The sequence below is a fragment of the Rhinolophus hipposideros genome (genome assembly GCF_964194185.1).
Source record: "Rhinolophus hipposideros genome assembly, chromosome: 17".
NCBI lineage: Eukaryota > Metazoa > Chordata > Mammalia > Chiroptera > Rhinolophidae > Rhinolophus > Rhinolophus hipposideros.
In genome coordinates this window covers 40213106-40233993 of record NC_138063.1, presented here as the reverse complement: position 1 = coordinate 40233993, position 20888 = coordinate 40213106, and the positions used below count along the sequence as shown (strand labels likewise).

The 20888-nt window shown below is 40.4% G+C and overlaps 1 protein-coding gene across 3 annotated transcripts in view; it reads left to right on the top strand.

Moving 5' to 3' along the window:
- Positions 1–17186, top strand: part of LOC308509977 (calcium-binding tyrosine phosphorylation-regulated protein-like) — a 28314-nt gene extending 11128 nt beyond the window's left edge. The window contains exons 4-6 of one of the 3 annotated variants that reach the window (XR_013995281.1): positions 10677–11024; positions 14052–16337; positions 17102–17186. Coding sequence is in view for 2 of the 3 variants with exons in the window: in XM_081078690.1 (XP_080934816.1) it covers positions 11059–11905; positions 14052–14641 (1437 nt within the window). In the remaining variant the exon portion in view is untranslated. Of the gene's footprint in view, positions 1–10676; positions 11906–14051 lie in introns of all 3 variants that reach the window. The other 2 variants (XM_081078690.1, XM_081078691.1) reach the window with 2 other exon arrangements.
- The last annotated feature ends 3702 nt before the right edge of the window (positions 17187–20888 follow it).

Below are 20888 nucleotides of genomic sequence, written 5' to 3'. Positions count from 1 at the left end.
GAGTATAAATTAAAGAAGTAGCAATGTATTATCTAATCTTAAGATAATGAATTCAACAAATACCCAATGAGAAAAATGTATTACAGAATTCATCAAATAAAAACAGATGTGATATCTAAAAAGCAGCATCTACCACAATCCCTCTCTCTCGTGTTTCTTTACTACTTCTAATGTATGCTACATATCAATTAGGGAAGCTGCAAGTAACAGTAAACCAATTAACAGTGACTTAGAAAACAAGATCTCTGGAAGTGGTGTTCATTCCGCTGCTAACATTATGATAGAGCATCAGTTATCTAGGCTCTCTGTTCTATTATCCTTAGCATATTTTACTTGGCCCCTCATACCACTGCTCTTGGCATTATGTCCATGTTTCAGTCAGGAAGGAGAAAGTGGTGGCACCGATGACACTTGTTTGCTTCATTAAGAAAGAAAAATCTTTCCAAGAAGTCTAGCAGACTTCCACTTCTGTCTCATTGGGCTAGGGAGTCTGATCAAGTTTCTGATAAGGAACATCAGAATGGACAAGGCTGGTTTAGACCTATATTTTCCCACAGGGGACTGCTTGGCTTCTAGGATGGGGCAGTGAAGTGGGGCCCCTTTCACACCTGCCCCTTCTCATTTGCAAAGCTAATAAAGATGACTTAAAAGCCATTGTACCTCATACATATTTCAGTCACTGCACCCACCACACTGTCATATAACCAGCTGTTTATGTGCCTCTCTCCTCAATCAGACAGTGCTCTCTAGGAGGTTTTAATCATCTTTGATTCTTCAGTGTCTGTCACATAGAAGTTCATGATGGGGGAAGGAATAGAAGAGGGGGAGGGGAGAAAAGAAACAGGCTGCCTACTTTATACAGTCTCTGGTATTCCTTATTTCAATCAGTTCAACACACAATAGTTGGAATTCTCTTCTGTTTGAAACTCTTAAAAGTTATATGTATGGTACATACTCCAAATTCTCGACTTTAAGTGCTCCACTGAGTTTTCCACAGCCAGTCTATATTTCCCGTCTCTTCTCCTATTAATCACCTCTCCTATCTCCTATTGTGTCCTACTTCTTATTTTCCTTTTGTCTTTGACACCATTCAGACTTCTTTTTAGTGCCAGAATATGCCTTTTTCTTTATTCTTCCCCAGCAGTTATGTGTCCCAGCACCCCAAGTCTCCACACGAATTCTGCTTATTCGAAGAAATACTGCATGCTTGGAACTTACCTATCTTTTTGGTTCCATGGAATTTCAATACCAAGATTCTACAATGAGTTCTAATCAATCACTTTATTACACTTAAGAAGAATACTTAACACTTTTTACAGGGAGGAAGACCTTTAATTATGCTCTTAATTCTGAGAGTCTGTGCAGTTTTGTTGTTGTTATTTTAAGTAGAACCAGTTCACTGAAGTCACATTGGGTTAATCTTCATAAGGTTGATAAGATCAACCTATAGCAAACCTAATTTACAACTTTAAGAAATAGCTTTCTGCACAAACAATAATCTCAAGGTCATGCAGCTGTTAAATCACAGGACTGAAACCCAGGTCTTTTCACATATGCTTTTACTATGAAAAAGCTGCAGGAAAGAAAGAGTATCATAAATTCCCTGATGAGTTAATGACTCACAATTACATAATGCTTTACCTTTCTAGAATGGTTGTTGTTTAATCGGAGACTTCTAGAGACAAAAGCATTAAGTCCCGGGGTTAATCTCCTAGATAGAATTACCAGTACAACAAGCCTGTGAGATAGACACTTTTAAAGGGCTGGTGGGCCTTTCCAGATTTGCTGAAACTGTTATCATTTAAGTGACGTATCAGAGAGTTCCCAGGCAGGCAATATAGAGACTGGAGTAATTCGATACCTCCATAGATTGAGTTCTGGAAAACTCTCACAGTAAGTAAATCATTGGGGAATTTAAGACCTGAGGGAGAACAGTCATAGAGGCCTTGAACTAGTGTCAGGGTGAGGAAGTCTAGTCACAAGTTGGGCTTGGATTTGTGGTGGTTTTCATTACCTTCCTTGTACTGCAGGCCTCTGATTCCTTTAGCTATGGGCTGCTGTTACCTTGTGCTGAGGGCGGGGCTGGGCTGCCAGGGTGTGTCTCATGCCTGGGCCTCACCCTCAGCTTTCCCCACCAACCTGCCCCCCAGAGGGCATCTCTTCCCACATTCTTGTTCCGCACCCAGGGTTGGGCAGCCTGTTGTTTCTTGTTACTTGATACTGGGCTAGTGGTCAGTGCAGGGGGGCTCTCTGACCTAGGCTGGCCCTGAGCACGGGAGCTCAGGTGGAGGTGGGGCTTTCTCATTGTTTCTGCTGGTCATCCTTGTGGCAACCAAACTGTGCCTTGCTTCTGTGGTCAGTCTTGAAGCCAGTGTTTCCTGCCCCTGCCCCAGTGGAAAGGGACCTCTATTGGGTATTGATATAAGTCCCTCTCTCTGGTCATCTCTCCTGTTTCCATCCTTCATGTGAGGCCCATGGAAAAGTGCTTGTGAGTGAGTTGCACTCTCCTTGGGTCTGGAGTCCCAGGCTATTCCACACTGACATCTTAGCCCACGTTTGGCCTTTACCGGTACATTACGATTTTAGCTGATAACTTACAGCTAGTATGGTGGTGGCCTCTCCTTTCCGGGCCCTGCCACACATCAGAGAGTTGTGGCCTTTCTTCTCTTTGGAAAGCAGGTTACTTGATTGCCTTGCGACTCTCTTCTGATGGGCTCAAGAAAAGTTACTTTGGGTATTGGGAAAAAATGGCGGCGTGAAGTGAGCCTTGTAGCGCTCCCCTGGAATTTACAACGAATTGGACAACAATAACTCCACAAAGGACTCCCTGCACAGCAGACAGGCAAGACGAAGAGGCCCACTACTGAATTCACCTCCAGGTGGGTGAATCGCGTGAGCGGGGGAGGAGGAAGAAGAGAAGTACGGAGCCGCCCGGGTGCAGGACGCAGACCTAGCTCAGTGCTCCCAGCTCGCTGCATCCCAGAAATACCGCAACTGCGGGAGAGGGAAGGACTCGGACTGCTAGGGCTCCGCTTACGGCCCACAGGGCTGAGGGGGCAGTATATAACACGGCTGAACCCAACGCTCACTCACGGCAGACCTCGGAGCAAAGATTGAGGGAAGAGGGAGGAAATCAGTGGTTTAAGCCCTCACTGCTGAGCGGAGAACGGAAGCATTAGGCACGGAGACTAGCCGCCCCCTCCCTACCATCCCAGAGCTTGCCACGCCCCCACCTGCCCAGTGCTAGAAGCGATAAAGTAGCAGTGTCAGAAAAAAGGACAGAATATTTGCTGCTCTGAGAACTGTGAACCGCAGACAGAGATTCGCAGCTCAACTAGTTCCGGCAAAGGGGAGGGAGCTGTGGAAGCAGGACTGGCTGTGGTGGTGGTCGCCACCATTGCTCTGGGCCACCTCTCACAACTCACCACGCCCCTGGCCCCACCTATCTGGGCGCATCCCTGCAGGAGTAAACAGAACGGCTGAAACATTCCAGCTCTGAATCGGGTGCAGAAAGAACTTTGGAACTTCAAAAGCTCTTCGCATACCTGTCAACCTGTTGCAGAAGCCACTTCTGTAGATGTCTAGGAAGAGAAATAGTAAATCAGTGATTGCCATGAATAACCAAGGCAACAAGATAGCTCAGAAAGAAAGTGAAAAGTCTCCAGAAAAGGAACTTAGAGATATGGAAATATGTGATTTAAATGACAGAGAATTCAAGATTGCAATTCTGAAAAAACTGAATGAGATGCAAGAAAATACAGAAAGGCAGTTTAATGAACTCAGAAACACAATCAAAGAACACCATGAGCATTTTACAAAAGAGATTGAAATTTTGAAAAAGAACCAAAAGAATTTCTGGAGATTAAGAACTCAATAGAATAAATTAAAAGTGAAATAACCAGTTTAGGTAGTAGAGTTGACCAGATGGAGGAAAGAATCAGTGACATTGAAGATAGAAACCTGGAAATTACACAGATGGAAGAAGAAAGAGACTTGAGACTTAAAAGAAATGAAAGAACTCTACAAGAACTTTCTGACTCCATCAGAAAGAGCAATATAAGAATAATGGGCATACCAGAAGGAGAAGAAAGAGAGAAAGGAACAGAGAATATATTCAAACAAATCATTGATGAGAATTTCCCAAACTTGTGGAAAGAACTGGATCCTCGAATCCAAGAAGCAAATAGAACACCTCATTACCTCAATCCCAACAGGCCTTCACCAAGGCACAGTGTATTGAAGCTGTCTAAAATCAATGACAAAGAAAGAATCCTCAAGGCAGCCAGGGAAAAGAAGACGGTAACTTACAAAGGAAAGCCCATTGGATTATCATCAGATTTTTCAGCAGAAACTCTACAAGCTAGGAGGGAATGGAACCAAATATTCAAACTATTGAAAGAGAGAAATTATGAGTCAAGAATAATATATCCAGCAAAGATCTCCTTTAGATATGAAGGAGGAATAAAGACCTTTCCAGACATCCAAAAACTGAGGGAATTTTCTAATACACGACCTGCACTACAAGAAATACTAAAGGAGGCTATTAGACCAACATCAACAGGGACAACTTGTGGCAACAAAAACATAAAAAGGAAGAGAGTAAAGGCCTGAACTGGAATATGGGAATAGAGAAAGTAAGCGTGCTGAAGAAACTGGAATACTCTAAATATCAAACTTTCTTTTACATAAACTTAAGTGTAACCACTCAAATAACATCCAGAACTGAAATATATACTGTAATAAAAAAAGAAACAGAGGGAAACCTCATAGAATACCACCACACAGAAATAATAGACAACAACAAAAAGGCAAAGAAACAATGGAGACACAGCCTTACCAGAAAACTAAAGATAGAATAACAGGAAATCCTCACATATCAATAATCACCCTAAATTTAAATGGACTGAACTCACCAATAAAGAGACACAGAGTAGCAGATTGGATCAAAAAACTAAACCCAACCGTATGCTGTCTACAAGAGACACATCTCAGCTACAAGGACAAGCATAGACTCAAAATGAAAGGGTGGAAATTGACACTCCAAGCAAATGGTACCCAGAGAAAATCAGGTGTAGCCATAATGATTTCCGATGAAACAGACTTCAGGGTGAAAAAGATAACAAGAGACAAAGATGGACATTTCATAATGGTAAAGGGGACTATACAACAAGAAGACATAACAGTCATCAATATTTATGCCCCCAATCAGGGAGCACTGAAATATACCAAGCAACTACTAACAGAACTAAAGGGAGAAATTGACCAAAACACAGTTATACTAGGGGACTTAAATACATCATTGACAGCTATGGATAGATCATCCAAACAGAAGATAAATAACGAAATAGCAGCCATAAATGACACATTAGATGAAATGGACATAATTGACATATATAGAGCACTTCATCCTAAAACATCAGACTATACATTCTTTTCGAGTGTACATAGAACATTCTCAAGGATAGACCATATATTGGGACATAAAATCAGCCTCAGCAAATTTAAGAAGATTGAAATCATACCAAGCATATTCTCTGATCACAAGGCTTTGAAATTGGATATCAACTGCAAAAAGAAAGAAGGAAAAAACACAAATACATGGAGATTAAACAACATACTTTTAAAGAACGACTGGGTCAAAGAAGAAAGAAATTAGAGGAGAGATCAAAAGATACATAGAAACAAACAACAATGAAAATACATCCTACCAAAATTTTTGGGATGCTGTGAAAGCAGTTTGAAGAGGGAAATTTATATCATTACAGGCCTATCTCAAGAAAAATCCCAAATAAATAACCTCATGTTACACCTTAAAGAACTAGAAAAAGAAGAACAAGCAAAACCCAAGGTCAGCCGAAGAAAGGAGGTAACAAAAATCAGAGCAGAACTAAATGAAATAGAGAACAAAAAGACAATAGAAAAAATTAATGTGACAAAGAGCTGGTTCTTTGAAAAGATTAACAAAATTGACAAACCCTTGGCTAGACTCACTAAGATAAAAAGAGAGAAGACACTAATTAACAAAATCAGAAATGAAAAAGGGGAAGTTATCACGGACACCACAGAAATACAAAGGATTATCCAAGAATACTATGAAGGACTATATGCCACCAAATTCAATAACTTAGAAGAAATGGACAAGTTCTTAGAAACATAGCCTTCCAAGGCTGAATCATGAAGAACTGGAAAATCTAAACAGGCCGATCACCAGTAACGAAATTGAATCAGTCATCAAAAACCTTCCCAAAATCAAAAGTCCGGGACCAGATGGCTTCACTAGTGAATTCTACCAAACCTTCAAAGAGGATTTAATACCAATCCTGCTCAAACTCTTCCAAAAAAGTGAAGAGTCAGTACTCCCTAACTCATTTTATGAGGCCAACATTACCCTGATACCAAAACCTGGTAAGGACAACACAAAAAAAGAAAACTACAGACCAATATCTCTGATAAATACAGATGCTAAAATCTTAAACAAAATTCTAGCAAATCGAATACAACAATGCATTAAAAAGATTATTCATCACGACCAAGTGGGGTTCAGCCCCGGGTCACAATGATGGTTCAACATTCGCAAATCCATCAATGTGATACATCACATAAAAAAAATAAAGGACAAAAATCATATGATTCTATCAATTGATGCAGAAAAAGCATTTGATAAGATACAACATCCATTTATGATTAAAACACTTACTAAAATTAGTATAGAAGGAAAATACCTCAACATAATAAAGGCCATATACGACAAGCCCTCAGCTAATCTCATAATTAATGGTGAAAAGCTGAAGCCCTTTGCTCTACGTTCAGGAACACGACAAGGTTGTCCCCTATCACCTCTGCTTTTCAACATAGTGTTGGAAGTCCTTGCCAGAGCAATCAGGCAAGAGAAAGAAATAAAAGGCATCCAAATTGGGAATGAAGAAGTTAAATTGTCACTCTTTGCAGATGACATGATGCTATATATAGAAAACCCTAAAGACTCCACCAAAAAGCTATTAGAAACAATCAATGAATACAGTAAAGTTGCTGGCTATAAAATCAACGTACAAAAGTCCATTGCTTTCCTATATACCAACAATGAAATCTCAGAAAAAGAAATAGAAAAAAACAATTCCTTTTGCAATTGCAGCAAAAAGAATAAAATACCTAGGAATAAACTTAACCAAGGATGTGAAGGATTTATATGCTGAAAACTATAAGACATTTTTGAAAGAAATTGAAGAAGACACAAAGAAATGGAAAGACATTCCGTGCTCATGGATTGGAAGAATCAACATAGTTAAAATGGCCATATTACCCAAAGCAATATACAGGTTTAATACGATCCCCATCAAAATCCCAATGGCATTTTTTAAAGAAATAGAACAAAAAATCATCAGATTTGTTTGGAACTACAAAAGACCCCGAATAGCCAAAGCAATACTAAAAAAAAAAGAACAATACTGGAGGTATCACACTCCCTGATTTTTGCTTGTACTACAGGGCTACAATAATCAAAACAGCTTGGTATTGGCGGAAAAACAGACACTTAGACCAATGGAATAGAATTGAGAACCCAGAAATAAAACCACATAAATATGGACAGATAATTTTTGACAAAGAAGCTAAAAGCATACAATGGAGGAAAGACAGCCTCTTCAATAAATGGTGCTGGCAGAACTGGATAGCCACGTGCAAAAGAATGAAACTAGACTGCTATCTGTCACCATGTACCAAAATTAATTCAAAATGGATCAAAAACTTAAGCATAAGACCTGACACAATAAACTGCATAGAAGAAAACAGAGGTACTAAACTTATGGACTTTGGGTTCAAAGAGCATTTTATGAATTTGACTCCAAAGGCAATGGAAGTAAAAACTAAAATAAACGAATGGGATTATATGAAACTGAAAAGCTTCTGCACAGCAAAAGAAACTATTGACAAAATAATGAGGCAACCAACTGAATGGGAGAAGATTTTTGCAAACAGTGCCTCTGATAAGGGTCTAATATCCAAAATATACAAGGAACTCATGAAACTCAACAACAAAAAAACAAACAACCCAATTGAAAAATCGACAGAGGACCTGAAGAGACATTTCTCCAAAGAGGATATTCAGATGGCAAATAGACATATGAAAAAATGCTCAACATCGCTAATCATCAGAGAAATGCAAATGAAAACCACAATGAGATATCACCTCACCCCAGTCAGAATGGCTTTCATCAACAAGACAAATAGTAACAAGTGTTGGAGAGGCTGTGGAGAAAGGGGAACCCTCATACACTGTTGGTGGGAATGCAGACTGGTGCAGCCGCTATGGAAGGCAGTGTGGAGGTTCCTCAAGAAATTACGAATAGAATTACCATATGACCCAGCAATCGCTCTCCTGGGTATCTACCCCAAAAATTTGAAAACATTTATACATAAAGACACGTGTGCTCCAATATTCATTGCAGCTTTGTTTACGGTGGCCAAGACATGGAAACAACCAAAATGTCCTTCGATAGATGAATGGATAAAGAAGTTGTGGTATATATACACAATGGAATACTATTCGGCGTTAAGGAAAGATGATATAGGAGCATTTGTGACAACATGGATGGATCTTAAGAGTATAATGCTAAGTGAAATAAGTCAGACAGAAAAAGCAGAGAACCCTATGATTTCACTGATATGTGGTATATAAACCAAAAACAACAAAGGAACAAGACAAACAAATGAGAAAGAAAAACTCATAGACACAGACAATAATTTAGTGGTTACCAGAGGGTAAGGGGGATCAAATATATGGTGATGGAAGGAGAATTGACTCTGGGTGGTGAACACACAATGGGATTTATAGATGATGTAATACAAAATTGTACACCTGAAATCTATGTAAATTTACTAACAATTGTCACCCCAATAAATTTAATAAAAAAAAAGAAAAGTTACTCTGTCACTTATCTGGCTTTTCCTCATTATAATGGGAATGCTAATTTGCAGCTTTCTATATGTTAAGTGTAAGGGCATACTTATTTAAATAAAATTTCCCTTATTCCTCCAGCCAGAATTGGTCTTTTCTTCCTCTGAATGTCCATAGATCTTTAGTAGGACCATTATTAGGTTCTTATACTTTTTCACTTGTGTTTGTATATCTATGCTATCTCCCCACTGAATGTAAGTTTTATAAGGTCTTATCGTAATAATGTTTATATCTTCAACAGTGCTTAGTACAGTGTCTTAACACAGTACAAGCACTCAGTCAAGTGTATTAGAGGATAAAGGGCTTTGTTAAAAAGTGGGTAGAGGAGTCCCAAAGCGGAGAATGGCTAGGAAAATTAGGTTATTGTTCTAAGCATTAACCTCTAAGGTAAGATAAGATGTACCTCTTCTTCTTCTGCACATGATCATTTGGTGTTGTATCCAAGTCCAGAACGAGATACCTAACTTGAGTTTACAAGAAATCAGCAGCTACAGTGGAAGGAGACACTGTCTTTGGGAAGTATCTGAACATATGAACATATGTCTCCAAACCACGTTTTGACTTGAAGCAAACACATTCTTGTAAAGCAAATTCTACTTTTCTTGCAGATTTCATTGTGATATTAGGAGAATGATCCTCAAGAGAAATCCTCAGTAAAGTCAGCAGATATGAAAACGTTCAGTAACAACGACTGTGTTTCCCAGAAAATAAGACCTAGCAGGACAATCAGCTCAACTGCGTCTTCTGGAGCAAAAATTAATATAAGACTGGTATTATATTATTATTGTATTATATTATACTATATTATATTATATTGTATTATATTCCCATCTTATAATAAAATAAGACTGGATTTATGTTAATTTTTGCTCCAAAAGACGCATTAGAGCTGATTGTCCGGCTAGGTCTTATTTTCGGGGAAAAACGGTAAGGTAGTTATACAGGAGTGTGAGTGACAAACACAATATAATTTGAGTTTTCCAGCTCTAGGAGTTTCTATGTCATCAGCTGCCTTGAGTTCCCAAAACTTCCAAGGAATTTTCCTCATGCCTGAGGATTCGGAGTCCATACTGATGAATCCAGAGGTCACTTTTCTGCCCCTCTGTCTGAGGCAGCAGGAATTTGGCTGCATTATCATACCGCACCAGTGGGTGCTACCATTTTTAGGTTGGAAAATGTGATGTTTCCTAATGTAAAAATACCCTATCATCCTCAAGTTTTCCAATTCGTGAAGATAAAATTAACATACAATTTCCTTAAATTGAGGAGTACCTTTATTAATATGACAGCATTAGTTTCATTACTGTTATTATACCCGCTGAAGATTAGGTATTTACTGGCCACGTTGAAGTCTCCGCCCCCCCCTTCCTTAGTTGTATGTGGAAGTTTGGGTCAGTAGCTTTTTGAATGGAGGTTTTCAGCTTTTTCTAGGCAGTTTCTGCCTATTTCTAGGAAGTTAGGACCTTTCCCCTGATGCTGACCAGCCAAAAGTGGTATCTGGTTATTAGTTTTGTCACTGTGTGTCTTTTGAGTGGATAGGACAGGAACACTTCCTTACCCACACAGAATCACAGATGTTAGAAAATAAAGCAAAACCCTTTGCACTTGCATATAAATTGACATTTGAATGCTCAACCTCTTGTTGCTTTCTTTAAAATTCTTCATTTCTAGGATATATGCTTATTAATCATCTGGCTTTTTTTTTTTTTTTTTTTTTTTTTAGTTGAGAAGTGGTCAAAAGGAACGACGCAAGAGAAGATATCCAAAAGTGTAAAAGAACCAAAAGAAATACCTACCGTTTCCCAAGAACCTACACGGATGGAAAAATCTACGGACACAGAGGAGGACGATATAGCTGGACCACTGGTTAGCAACAAAACCACTCAGTGCCCATCAGCTCATGCTGAGCTGCTCCCAGAGCCTGAGGAGACATCCGAAGCAGTCTGTGGTCCTTCAAAACCATCCACGCCTAAGACCACTAACCCACCCTCGTCACCATGTCCAGCAGCTGTCTCACCAGAGTTGGTCTATGTCCCAGCTGACCCAGCTCAGTTTGCTGCTCAGATGTTAGGTAACGTTTCATCTATTCATTCTGATCAGTTTTAATGGTGGATGTGGCAACAAGTATGCCTGTTCTTTCCAACGAGGTGCTGAGCTCAGAGGTTGCTGAAGATAATTTGGTGGCTGCTTCTGTTGTGTGTTCTGGAGAGGGGGTAGCAATGCAGGTTGTAAACTACACATCTGTCCATGTAGACTTGGGTTCTAAACATACAGACGATAAGGCTGAACCATCCACGGCTCCCTCACTCCCCTTGCAGGATGATCAAGAACCTCCTGCTTATCATCAAGCTCCTGAGGTCCCTTTGCAGGCTGGTATTGAGGTTACATCAACCATTCATATATCATCTATCTATAAAGATGAGCCTGTGACTGAAGGAGTTACTTATGTGCAGCAAATACCAGAACAAATAGCCATCCCTTTAACTGTTGCTTGTCTTAAAGAAAATGAGCTGTCCCCACCAGTTAGTCTCATACCTGTAGGCAAGACAGCCTCAGACATGTCTGAAAAATCTGCAAAAAGTGCACAGTTGGAGGATACAAAATATGATCCCTCAGTCTATATGGAGGGAGAAGCCACAGTTCTGATCTCTGACAACTCTTTGAAAGGTCCACCTGCACAATCCCTGGATGCAGAGGGCTCTACCAAAGCAGTAGGCTCTGAAAAATCTCTGCACCTTGAAGTGGAGATCATTGCACTAGTGCCTGGGCAGGAAGAGTCATGGGAAAACTCTGCATCCCAGGAAAAGGAGGTCAAACCCTCTGGGGAAGCTGCAAAAGCTGGGCACTCAGGTGCTTTTAGTGGCCCCCTTCCTCCTGTTCCAGATGGTTCTACTGAACTAGAAATTGAACCAGAATGGGAAGCAGCACCTGAGCAAGGTTTGATGGAGCCAGGTAAGAAAGTTAGATACTCACAAAGTAGAAAATTACTTTCCAGTTCACATCTGTATTTCAGGTAACCACCTAGGTAGGCTCTCTGAAGATTGGTCAAAAGTCTTTATTTTCCAGGGTTTTTAAAATGCCAACCCTATTTAAAGGCTTTGTTGTATTTGAAATTTTACTCTCATGAGATGAGCGATTTTAAAGTGACGTCACCAAAACTTGCCCTCAAGTTTGGTCAATCAGCGCTTTGTGTTATTCTTTCGAACATATTATGTAGTGAAAAGCATTAGAACCTGCGGTCAGGCACAAACATATTCGTGTGTTGTGAATATTCCTACTGAAAATCTGTGATGAGGGGATGTTGGTTTGAAATTTCTGACTTGTGAATGTCAAGTCAAACTCCAGCAATGCCTTTACACAGGCTGTGGCATTTTACAAGTGAAAGAAGTGGTGGTGTGTTGGTGCTTTCACCTGGAGTCAGGAGCCAGGTTTGGGGAGCTGGTCAAGCACTGATTTCCTGCCTGCGAGCTTCCTCAGCTGAGGGAGCAGCTTCATAAGCAGTTGGATGGAGAGAGGAGAGGTCAGGTTGAGGGTCTGTCTGTCACACAGGAGCAGGGAGGTAGCAGCAGCAGAAAGGACAGGCAGGCGCTTGAGCCATAATGAACGCAGCGGAGATGACTGGCTTCTTCTATTAGTTCCCTCACAAGTGCCCACATCAAGCTGCCTTTGGCTGCTGAACTATCGCCATTGTTTTCCTGTGACACAGATGGGATTTGACCTCTGTCTCCATCTAATTATGGCATTTGGTCTGCCCACCGTCCTGCCCCATCTAGACAAGTGCAGGGGTCCTTGTCCCGTTAAGGGTAGATGGGACATGCATGAGCCAGCCTCCCCCATTTCCTTTGCAGAAACTCTCTGAACTTTGACTCTTGCTAGAGCCAGAATGTTACCAAAAGGACTGTTAACCAAGCAGGTGTTTAGAGAACAAATTGTGTCTGGCAGTGTGACAGGGGTTCTGCACAGCTGAAAAGGCAGAGGCCCGTGCTGGGAGTGTAGTGTGTGGGCCTGGCATCACACTTGTGGCTTATGCAGCACTTCATACCAAGTTACTGTTCTCCAGTGCTTCACTATTTCTCAAGCAAGCGCTAAGAGGGACGTTAACAAAAATACTGAAGACTTGGCTTGTGCATCTGTTTTAATTAGCTTCAAGAAAGATCCATTGAAAGTATCTGAAGCTATTGAAAACACACTAGCTTAATTGTGTGCACAGCGTAGTCTATTCTGGGGAAGTGACAAAGCTGCAGCAGTGACAGAGTGACAGAGGGCCCAGCATTCAGCAGAACTCGGCACATTTGGGCAAAGTTCAGCTCTTCCATCAGGTACCTCTCTCCTCCGTCCCATCTCCTAGGGCGCAGTCCTCCAGGTAGTGCCGTCTTCATGAGGAAAGTCAAAGCTGACATTGTAGAGTCCTTGGTGTAAGCAGATGGATGGCATGCTTCGATCTCTTATTGGGCCCTGTGGGACCACCAGCCTTTTACTGCCACCTAGGACCTACGATTTCAGGCTTTCCTAAAAGTGGTGTTCTCTGGGGTTCTGAGTCCTAGATTATCTCATGTTTTGTGTGTGGTAACAAATTAATGGGAAATAATACAGTACCTGAAGGGCCAGAGATATTTGATTATGTGATCAAAAGATGACACATAGTGCAGATTTCTCTAATAAACAAAAAAATCACCGCAGATGCCTTAACACATTTTTTTCAATTGCTTAACACACTCTTGAATTGATTTTTTTTTTTTTTTTTTTTTTTTGGTAAAGCCAATATTGCTGAGTTTCCATTTCCTCTCAAGAACTCTGTAGAAGCCAAGTCTAAAGTTTAAGTACCTGGAAACAGCAACTTAGAATGAGATTGCTTCTTCAGCCACAATTCTAGTTTCCTTGCCAATTGCTATCGCAGCACTGTTCTCATTTTCCAACTGTAGAGAATCTCATTTCGCATTACCAAACACAATCTACTTAGCCCTCTCTATAACATGCTTTATGGCACACACTACTACAGATGTTTGTTTATATGTAAAAAATATTTTACAAAGACATTTCTGTGCATAGTTCCTAATGCAGAGACCAAACTTTAATGCTTGTATTTTTGTTTTTATAGCAATAGCAACAAGAGAAGCAGGACAAGCACCACCATATTCTAACATGTGGACCCTTTATTGTCTAACTGATATGAATCAACAAAATCACCCATCACCACCACCTGCTACTCAGCCTTTCCCCCAAGCAACCCTCTATTTACCTAATTCTAAGGATCCACAATTTCTGCAGCACCCACCAAAAGTTACTTCTCCAGCTTATGTGATGATGGACAACAGCAAGAAGACCGGGGCCCCACCTTTCATTCTAGTAGGCTCAAATGTTCAGGAAGCTCAGGACTGGAAACCTCTTCCTGGACACGCTGTGGTCTCCCAGGCAGATCCCTTGAAGAGATATGCTACAGTCCAAGTACCCATTGCGGTTACTGCAGATCAGAAATTCCAGAAATACCCCCCAAACCCCCAGAATGCTAGTCCTCCTACAAGTGGACAAGATGTCCCCAGGCCACAAAGCCCAGCTTTTCTTTCTGTTGCTTTCCCAGTAGAGGGAAAGGGTTCAGGATCTGGTGACAAACATACTCCCTTTGGGAGTTATGGTATTGCTGGAGAAATAACCTTGACTACTGCCCATGTTCGCAGAGCAGAAACTTAAAACTGGCAGGTAAATTTCCCTACCATAATATGTGGCAGTTTTCAGCATTGTGATTTGTTGACCTGGAGACTGAAATATTTAAAAAATTAAATTGAATTGAGATATGCAATGAGTTGGGTGTCCTCTAATTTGATGAGGTTACTGTCTCCAGCTTCCTTACCGCCAACTACTAATATATGCGCAGCAGTGCATTGCAGCATGATGACTCACTCCAAGGATCTGGTGCCTCAGACTGGAACCAATCACCTTCGAATACCTCCTTCTGTGTCTAGTCATGGAAGATGCTGAAGGGGGATGGATTTAACAAAAAAGTGAAAAACATTCGTAGTGTCGCCAGAAGCTCATGGGGATGTCCAAGAGAGGACTGAACCCGGAGCAGTGGTGACCAGGCCTTGGTCTCCACGCAAGAAAGGCTTCAAGACGGAGACAGATGTAGGAAAGCATGGGGAGTTTACTGAAATGAAAGTACACGAGAGGGAAATGTGGGCGAATTCTGAGAGCAAGTCCCCAGGAGGAAGGCCTGACTGAAAGTTTATCCCTCTCAGGGCAGGATTTGGTGACATCCCATTGATGTGGCTCCTCAGTCCTGCTCTTTTCTTATTTGATTTCTCCAGAACTGTCATGGCATCAGATGCATGCTGGGAGTCGTAGTCACCACAATGTAAAAGAGATTATAATGACATGAAATTAGCTAAAGGTCAGGTCCCAGGCATAGGGATTAGCCTTTTTGGATGAAACTCTCTTGTTTTCCTCCAGCCGCAGGTGTCAGGTACAGTCAGTTGCTACTTGTATAACCAGTGAGGTGCCCCTTTATATCCTAGAGGGCGTGGTCAATTTCCTAGGCTACTTATCTTGTCTTATAAAGTGGGAATTTACAATCTAGTTGGCATGTTGAAGGGATAGGGCGGAGCAGAGACCAGACTTAATAAGAGCAGGGAACTGGAGAGCAAGAGATTATCCAATCAATGTAGTAAAGTTTTCCCTCTTAGAGTGAATATTTACAATAGAATGGACAGATTGGAAACACAGTAAAGAGCTAAAAAGCCCATTGGAATTAACTGTCGATAAGACAGTGTATCACTCAATTTAAAAATATTTTATATTCCACAAGTAAGTGTGACATACTGTGCTAGCACCTCCTCCACTTGTGTATAGAACAGTGTGGGGACAGAGTCCCAGAGAGCAGTTTCCAGGCTCTTGGCCTCTCATGGAAAGGTGCTGGCTCGGGTATTAGATGGCCATCAGCTGTTACCAGTTAGCTAGTAGCCACTAATATAAATGCCGTGGCTATGCTAGGGGGGTCAGTTGGTTGGTGGGCAGAGAAGCAGATGGCAGATTGCGGCTAGCAAGTGGGGTTAGCAGGCACAGAGGGCGGATTGCGGATTGTGTGGACCCTACCTCCTGTGTCTTGCCCGGCCACCAGCGAAACTGGGGTGCAAGAAGATCCCTTGTTCGAGTACGGGCAGATGTTTGCTTTTGTGTGTCGACCAGCCACCATGGAGAATATAGTGGTATGACTCCCCTATCTATGTCTCCATTGTTGTTCCTTTTTGTCCTCACCCTATCCTGTGTTCTTATGAGGGGAGCGGGAGCTGAGTCCCAGCATTACAGACAGTGAGCAAAACATGGAGCCTACACTCAGTGGGGAAGATGGAGAAAAAGGAAATTGTGAAGTGTGATGAAGAAAACAAACAAGGTACTGATACAGGCCCTCCTTTATTTGGCCCAGATGTAAACTGATATGTGAATGAAAGGAGCCAGCCTTGCAAAGAGCCCACAGACAGAGCCCTAGGGCAGGAAAGATCATTAGAGTTCCAGACACTGCAAGTCGGCCAAAATGAGACTGGCTGGGAGATGGGCGAGATTACAGGGAGGAAGTTGGAGGTGTGAAGAGGGGACCATAATATAGGGTCCCTGCATACCAAGGAAGGAAACTTGGACTGAAAGTTCAATGAGAAACCAGATGAAGGGTAGATCCTGCTGGCTGGTATGTGGAAAACCAGTCAGAAGGATGTCATCAGAGGAAGTGGGGAGACGAGCTAAGAGTATATAATACCTACACACCAACGAGTTCAGTTACATAAAGCTTTTTGTGGGGATTTCAAGCTGAACATCTGATGGACAAAAAACTAGATTTCATTCACAGGTAGGTTCAAGTATTACATTAACTATGTTGAAGGTGACAAGTCTTAGTTATCAAAATACCTTAAGGCCATGTGCATTTACTTCTTATCCCCCCTTTTAGACTTCTAGTGGAATTGTCAAAATGGCTGTTTTCAGGATATGTTAGGATATGTTCAATGCTAGGATATGTTAGTGCAAACGCACAGGTAACTGATTAGTTAAGAGCCCAGTGCCAGACAGCAGGAGGGGAGACCTTGCATTTCTGATGTACTAGTTTTACATGTTTTATTTCATGATTAAATTTAAATAATTTGCTGCTTACGTTATTCCTAACAGATGCGGAAAATGAGGCTGTTTGAATCGACCTTCAAGGTGGAGTCTGCCACTAAGTGTAATGTATCAATAAACTTCATGCGAGCAGAAAACCTGGTATTCTTGCTTATTTTGTAATTTAGGAGGTATACAAGCAACCCAACACAAAAAGCCCTTAAATCTTTTCAGACTCGTGACAATAGCATTTTCCAGTTGTTGCACACACTGTAAAAACAAACAACCATTCCCACTGTAGCTTTTCTCACCAGGTATTCCCACTCGATAATTGTGTATTTGGCATTCATGCCCAATGAAGAGCAGCACCTTGCTGTAATAACGTGTGTATTTCCCCAGAGACTGCTTACTCCGACTGCCTACTCACCACTGTGCAGGCCACGCAGCTGGTATCTCTTGGGCCCTGGGGTCTGTGGCACCACAAGGACTTCTTTGTAAGGACAGCCTTGATGATTTAGGATAGCATGAAGTGGCAACGTTAGTACATTTGAAAGTTTCAAAGAAATCACACGTTTTTTCAACATTCTAAAGCCTTTATTTAGCATCAGGTAGATTATTTCATTATAACACTTGTGAACTTCAAGACAGCAATTAAAATAATTTACTGGCAGCTACCTAAAGGCCCCTGGGAATAGTATCTGAGGCTGGGGTTGGGTGGATAAATATAAGATTAATGTACCCCAATTAAAGGGGCAAAGCTACTACCGTACAGTAGGTCTCCATACATACTTTAAGTACACAGGTGCTTTGCAAAGTTGAAATGCACAAGACCTCCTGTTACATAGTTTGATATTTATAATACATAAGTGCAACTTAATCTCTGGTGGCACTTGCCACTGGAAGTTGAAGCATTTAAAAAGGTTTGTCATTATGTAATGATAATGGTGATTAAAATCTATTTCTAGGGCATTTTTGTGTATTGCTAGGTTTTCATATTTTCAATTCAAACACGTACAATTAAACATCTCTTATAGTCTAATGACATGGATTACAGAATTGTAAATATCAATACAGAGCACTAAAATAAACTGAAAATGTGTATCATTTGCGTAATTCTTTAGAGTTTTCAAATCAGGAATATCTGTTCTGAATATTCAGCCATTTTTTTTCTTTTTAGAGGTGGAAGGGGTAAAACTGAGATTCGTATAAGAAAAGCCATCTTATGGGTGTAGACTTTACAAAATGACATAACCTTCTCTGCATTGAGCACATAAACGTTGTATAGGAGAATTCTAAATTTCAAAGTTACATCTAAAACACTGAAGCCTGACAGCATAAAGTATTCAAAATAACTTGATTTGGGATTACTATATAGTTTCATAAAGCTAAAGTTACATTTAGGTATAAACATTCAGTAAATATGGCAGCAGCACCATAGAATGCATATTCTCCAGTTCACCAGCAGTTCCTCTTCTTTATAAAACAGTATTCCAAATAAGTATGTTAGTATAGCAAAATTACCCATTTTCTGTAAAACTCATCACCAATATCACCCTTATACCCTACTTTTCTTGGGTGAAATTCAAGTTATGAGTGGGTTTTTTATTTTTTTAAAAGATAACTAGAAACCAAAAAAAAATTTTTTTTTAAACGTATGTTTAAGACATGTGTAGATTAGCCAAATACTCTGACTTGTCTGCATTTTAGTGAATGTCAGGCAAATTAGTTTCAGTCCCAGTAGCTGCCCAAGTAAAGCCAGTCCTGTACTTCATTGTACGGATTAGGATTTTGATGGAACCACCTATTCAAAGAGAATGGACAAGATTTATGGGGGAAAGGGTACCTGCTGCTTCACTAATTTGTAGTATTTCCCTACTTAAGCCATTCTTTGTGAGTTGGGATTTCCAAAGTGTGTGAAGAATCAATAATTTTTCTTTTTAGAGAGCACATATGTAGCATAATGTTCCAAAATGTGTAATGATACCACACACAAGGTCAATGCAGTTTTTTTTTAAAAGTGTGTTTTATTCAAGGTACTTAGGATATAAAAATACAAGTAAGATATGGGTCTTTGCTGATTAATAGGAGAGTCAAGCTACACAAATAATGATAAAATTAATATGGTAAGCACTCTGAGACAAGCATAGTTTTATAGGAAATAGGAGAGAAGATATAGTATCTATCAGAGGAATTAAAGTAGCATTTGAATGGGGTCTTGCAGAATGGTGGAATTGTGCTGGTAGATACGGGCACGAGAATTCTAGAAGCCTGAGTCTGAAAGTAAGAAAGCACGAGGTCACTGACAACGGTGGGGCTAAATTTGATCAGGGAGTACACGTACGAAGGACAGTAGTGAAAAATGAATGAAAAGTTAAGTCATGGCTAGATCATGAGAATCCTAATCACCACATAGAGAATTTGGAATTTTTGACAACGGTGGGAAGCAACTGAAACAGAATGTGACCGTGATCATCATTTAGAAAAATTACTCTGGTGAAATGGACTACATCTATAAACTTGAAGATTACTTATGTTTTGAGTCTGGTCATGATAGTGCCATTAATCCCTCCGATGAAAACCCCTATTGTTCTAGCAAGCCCTCCCTCTGGTTATAGCTGCTCTTCATCTTGACTGGAATTGCTAGGCCTCCGACCCTGTCATTTTCTTCTTAGATCCCCCCTTGCCTCTCTTCCTTCTTGATGTGCCCTCAAACTCCTTTCTCTCTTGTTTCTCTACTTCATTTGTCCTATAACTCACCTCCAGTAAAGTCCAGCCATCCTTTTTCTCTGTTCTTACAGCGAGGGTATAGAACACTGCTAGAGATATTTATACAGCCTTATGAACTGGTACCACCCTTTGATTTCTAGCATTAGCTGGGCTCTCGGTAGTACCCAAACATCCTTTATGTCACCAGTCTGCTTCTTCTCCCATTGCCTTTAGGATATAGTCTAAATTTTTATCCTTTTTTGTCTCTTTCTTTTTCCCACCACTTCCCCACTCTCAGAGAAAACACATACCGTTAGTGGAAGCTTTCTCTACTTACTGGTCCCCTGCTTTTTTAAATTAGTTTCAGGTGTACAAAAATAACATACTGATTAGGCATTTATATACCTCACAAAGTGATAAATCTGTTACCCATCTGACACTATACATACTTATTAGAGTATTTTTTACTATATTCCCTATGCTGTGCTTTATATCCCCATGACTATTAATTATAGTTGACATTCAATATTATTTTATGTTAGCTTAGCATAATGGTTAGAGATTTATATAATTTATGAAGTGATTCCCCCAATAAATCTAATACCAATCTGACACACTGTAGATTTTACAATATTATTCACTATATTCCCATACTGTACTTTACATCCCTGTGACTCTTTCGTAACTAACAATTTGTATTTTTTCATCTCTTCACCCTTCTCACCCAGCTCCAACCCCCCTCCCATCTAGTAACCATCAATTCTCTGTATCTACCATGTTTCCCTAAAAATAAGACCTAGCCAACATGATTTTTCAGGATGACATCCCCTGAACATAAGCTCTAATGCATCTTTTGGAGCAAAAATTAATATAAAACTTGGTCTTATTTTGGGAGGTATGAATCTGCTTCTGTTTTGTTTATTCGTTTCTTTTGTTCTTTAGATTCCACATACAAGTGAGATCATATGGTTTGTCTTTCTCAGTCTGACTTATTTTACTTAGCACAGTACCCTTTAGGTCCATCCACGTTGTTGCAAATGGTAAGATTTTATTCCTTTTTATGCAGACGAATATTCCATTGTACATGTATACCACCATTTCTTTAGCCACTGGTCTATTGATGGGCATTTCTTGTTTCCATACCTTATTG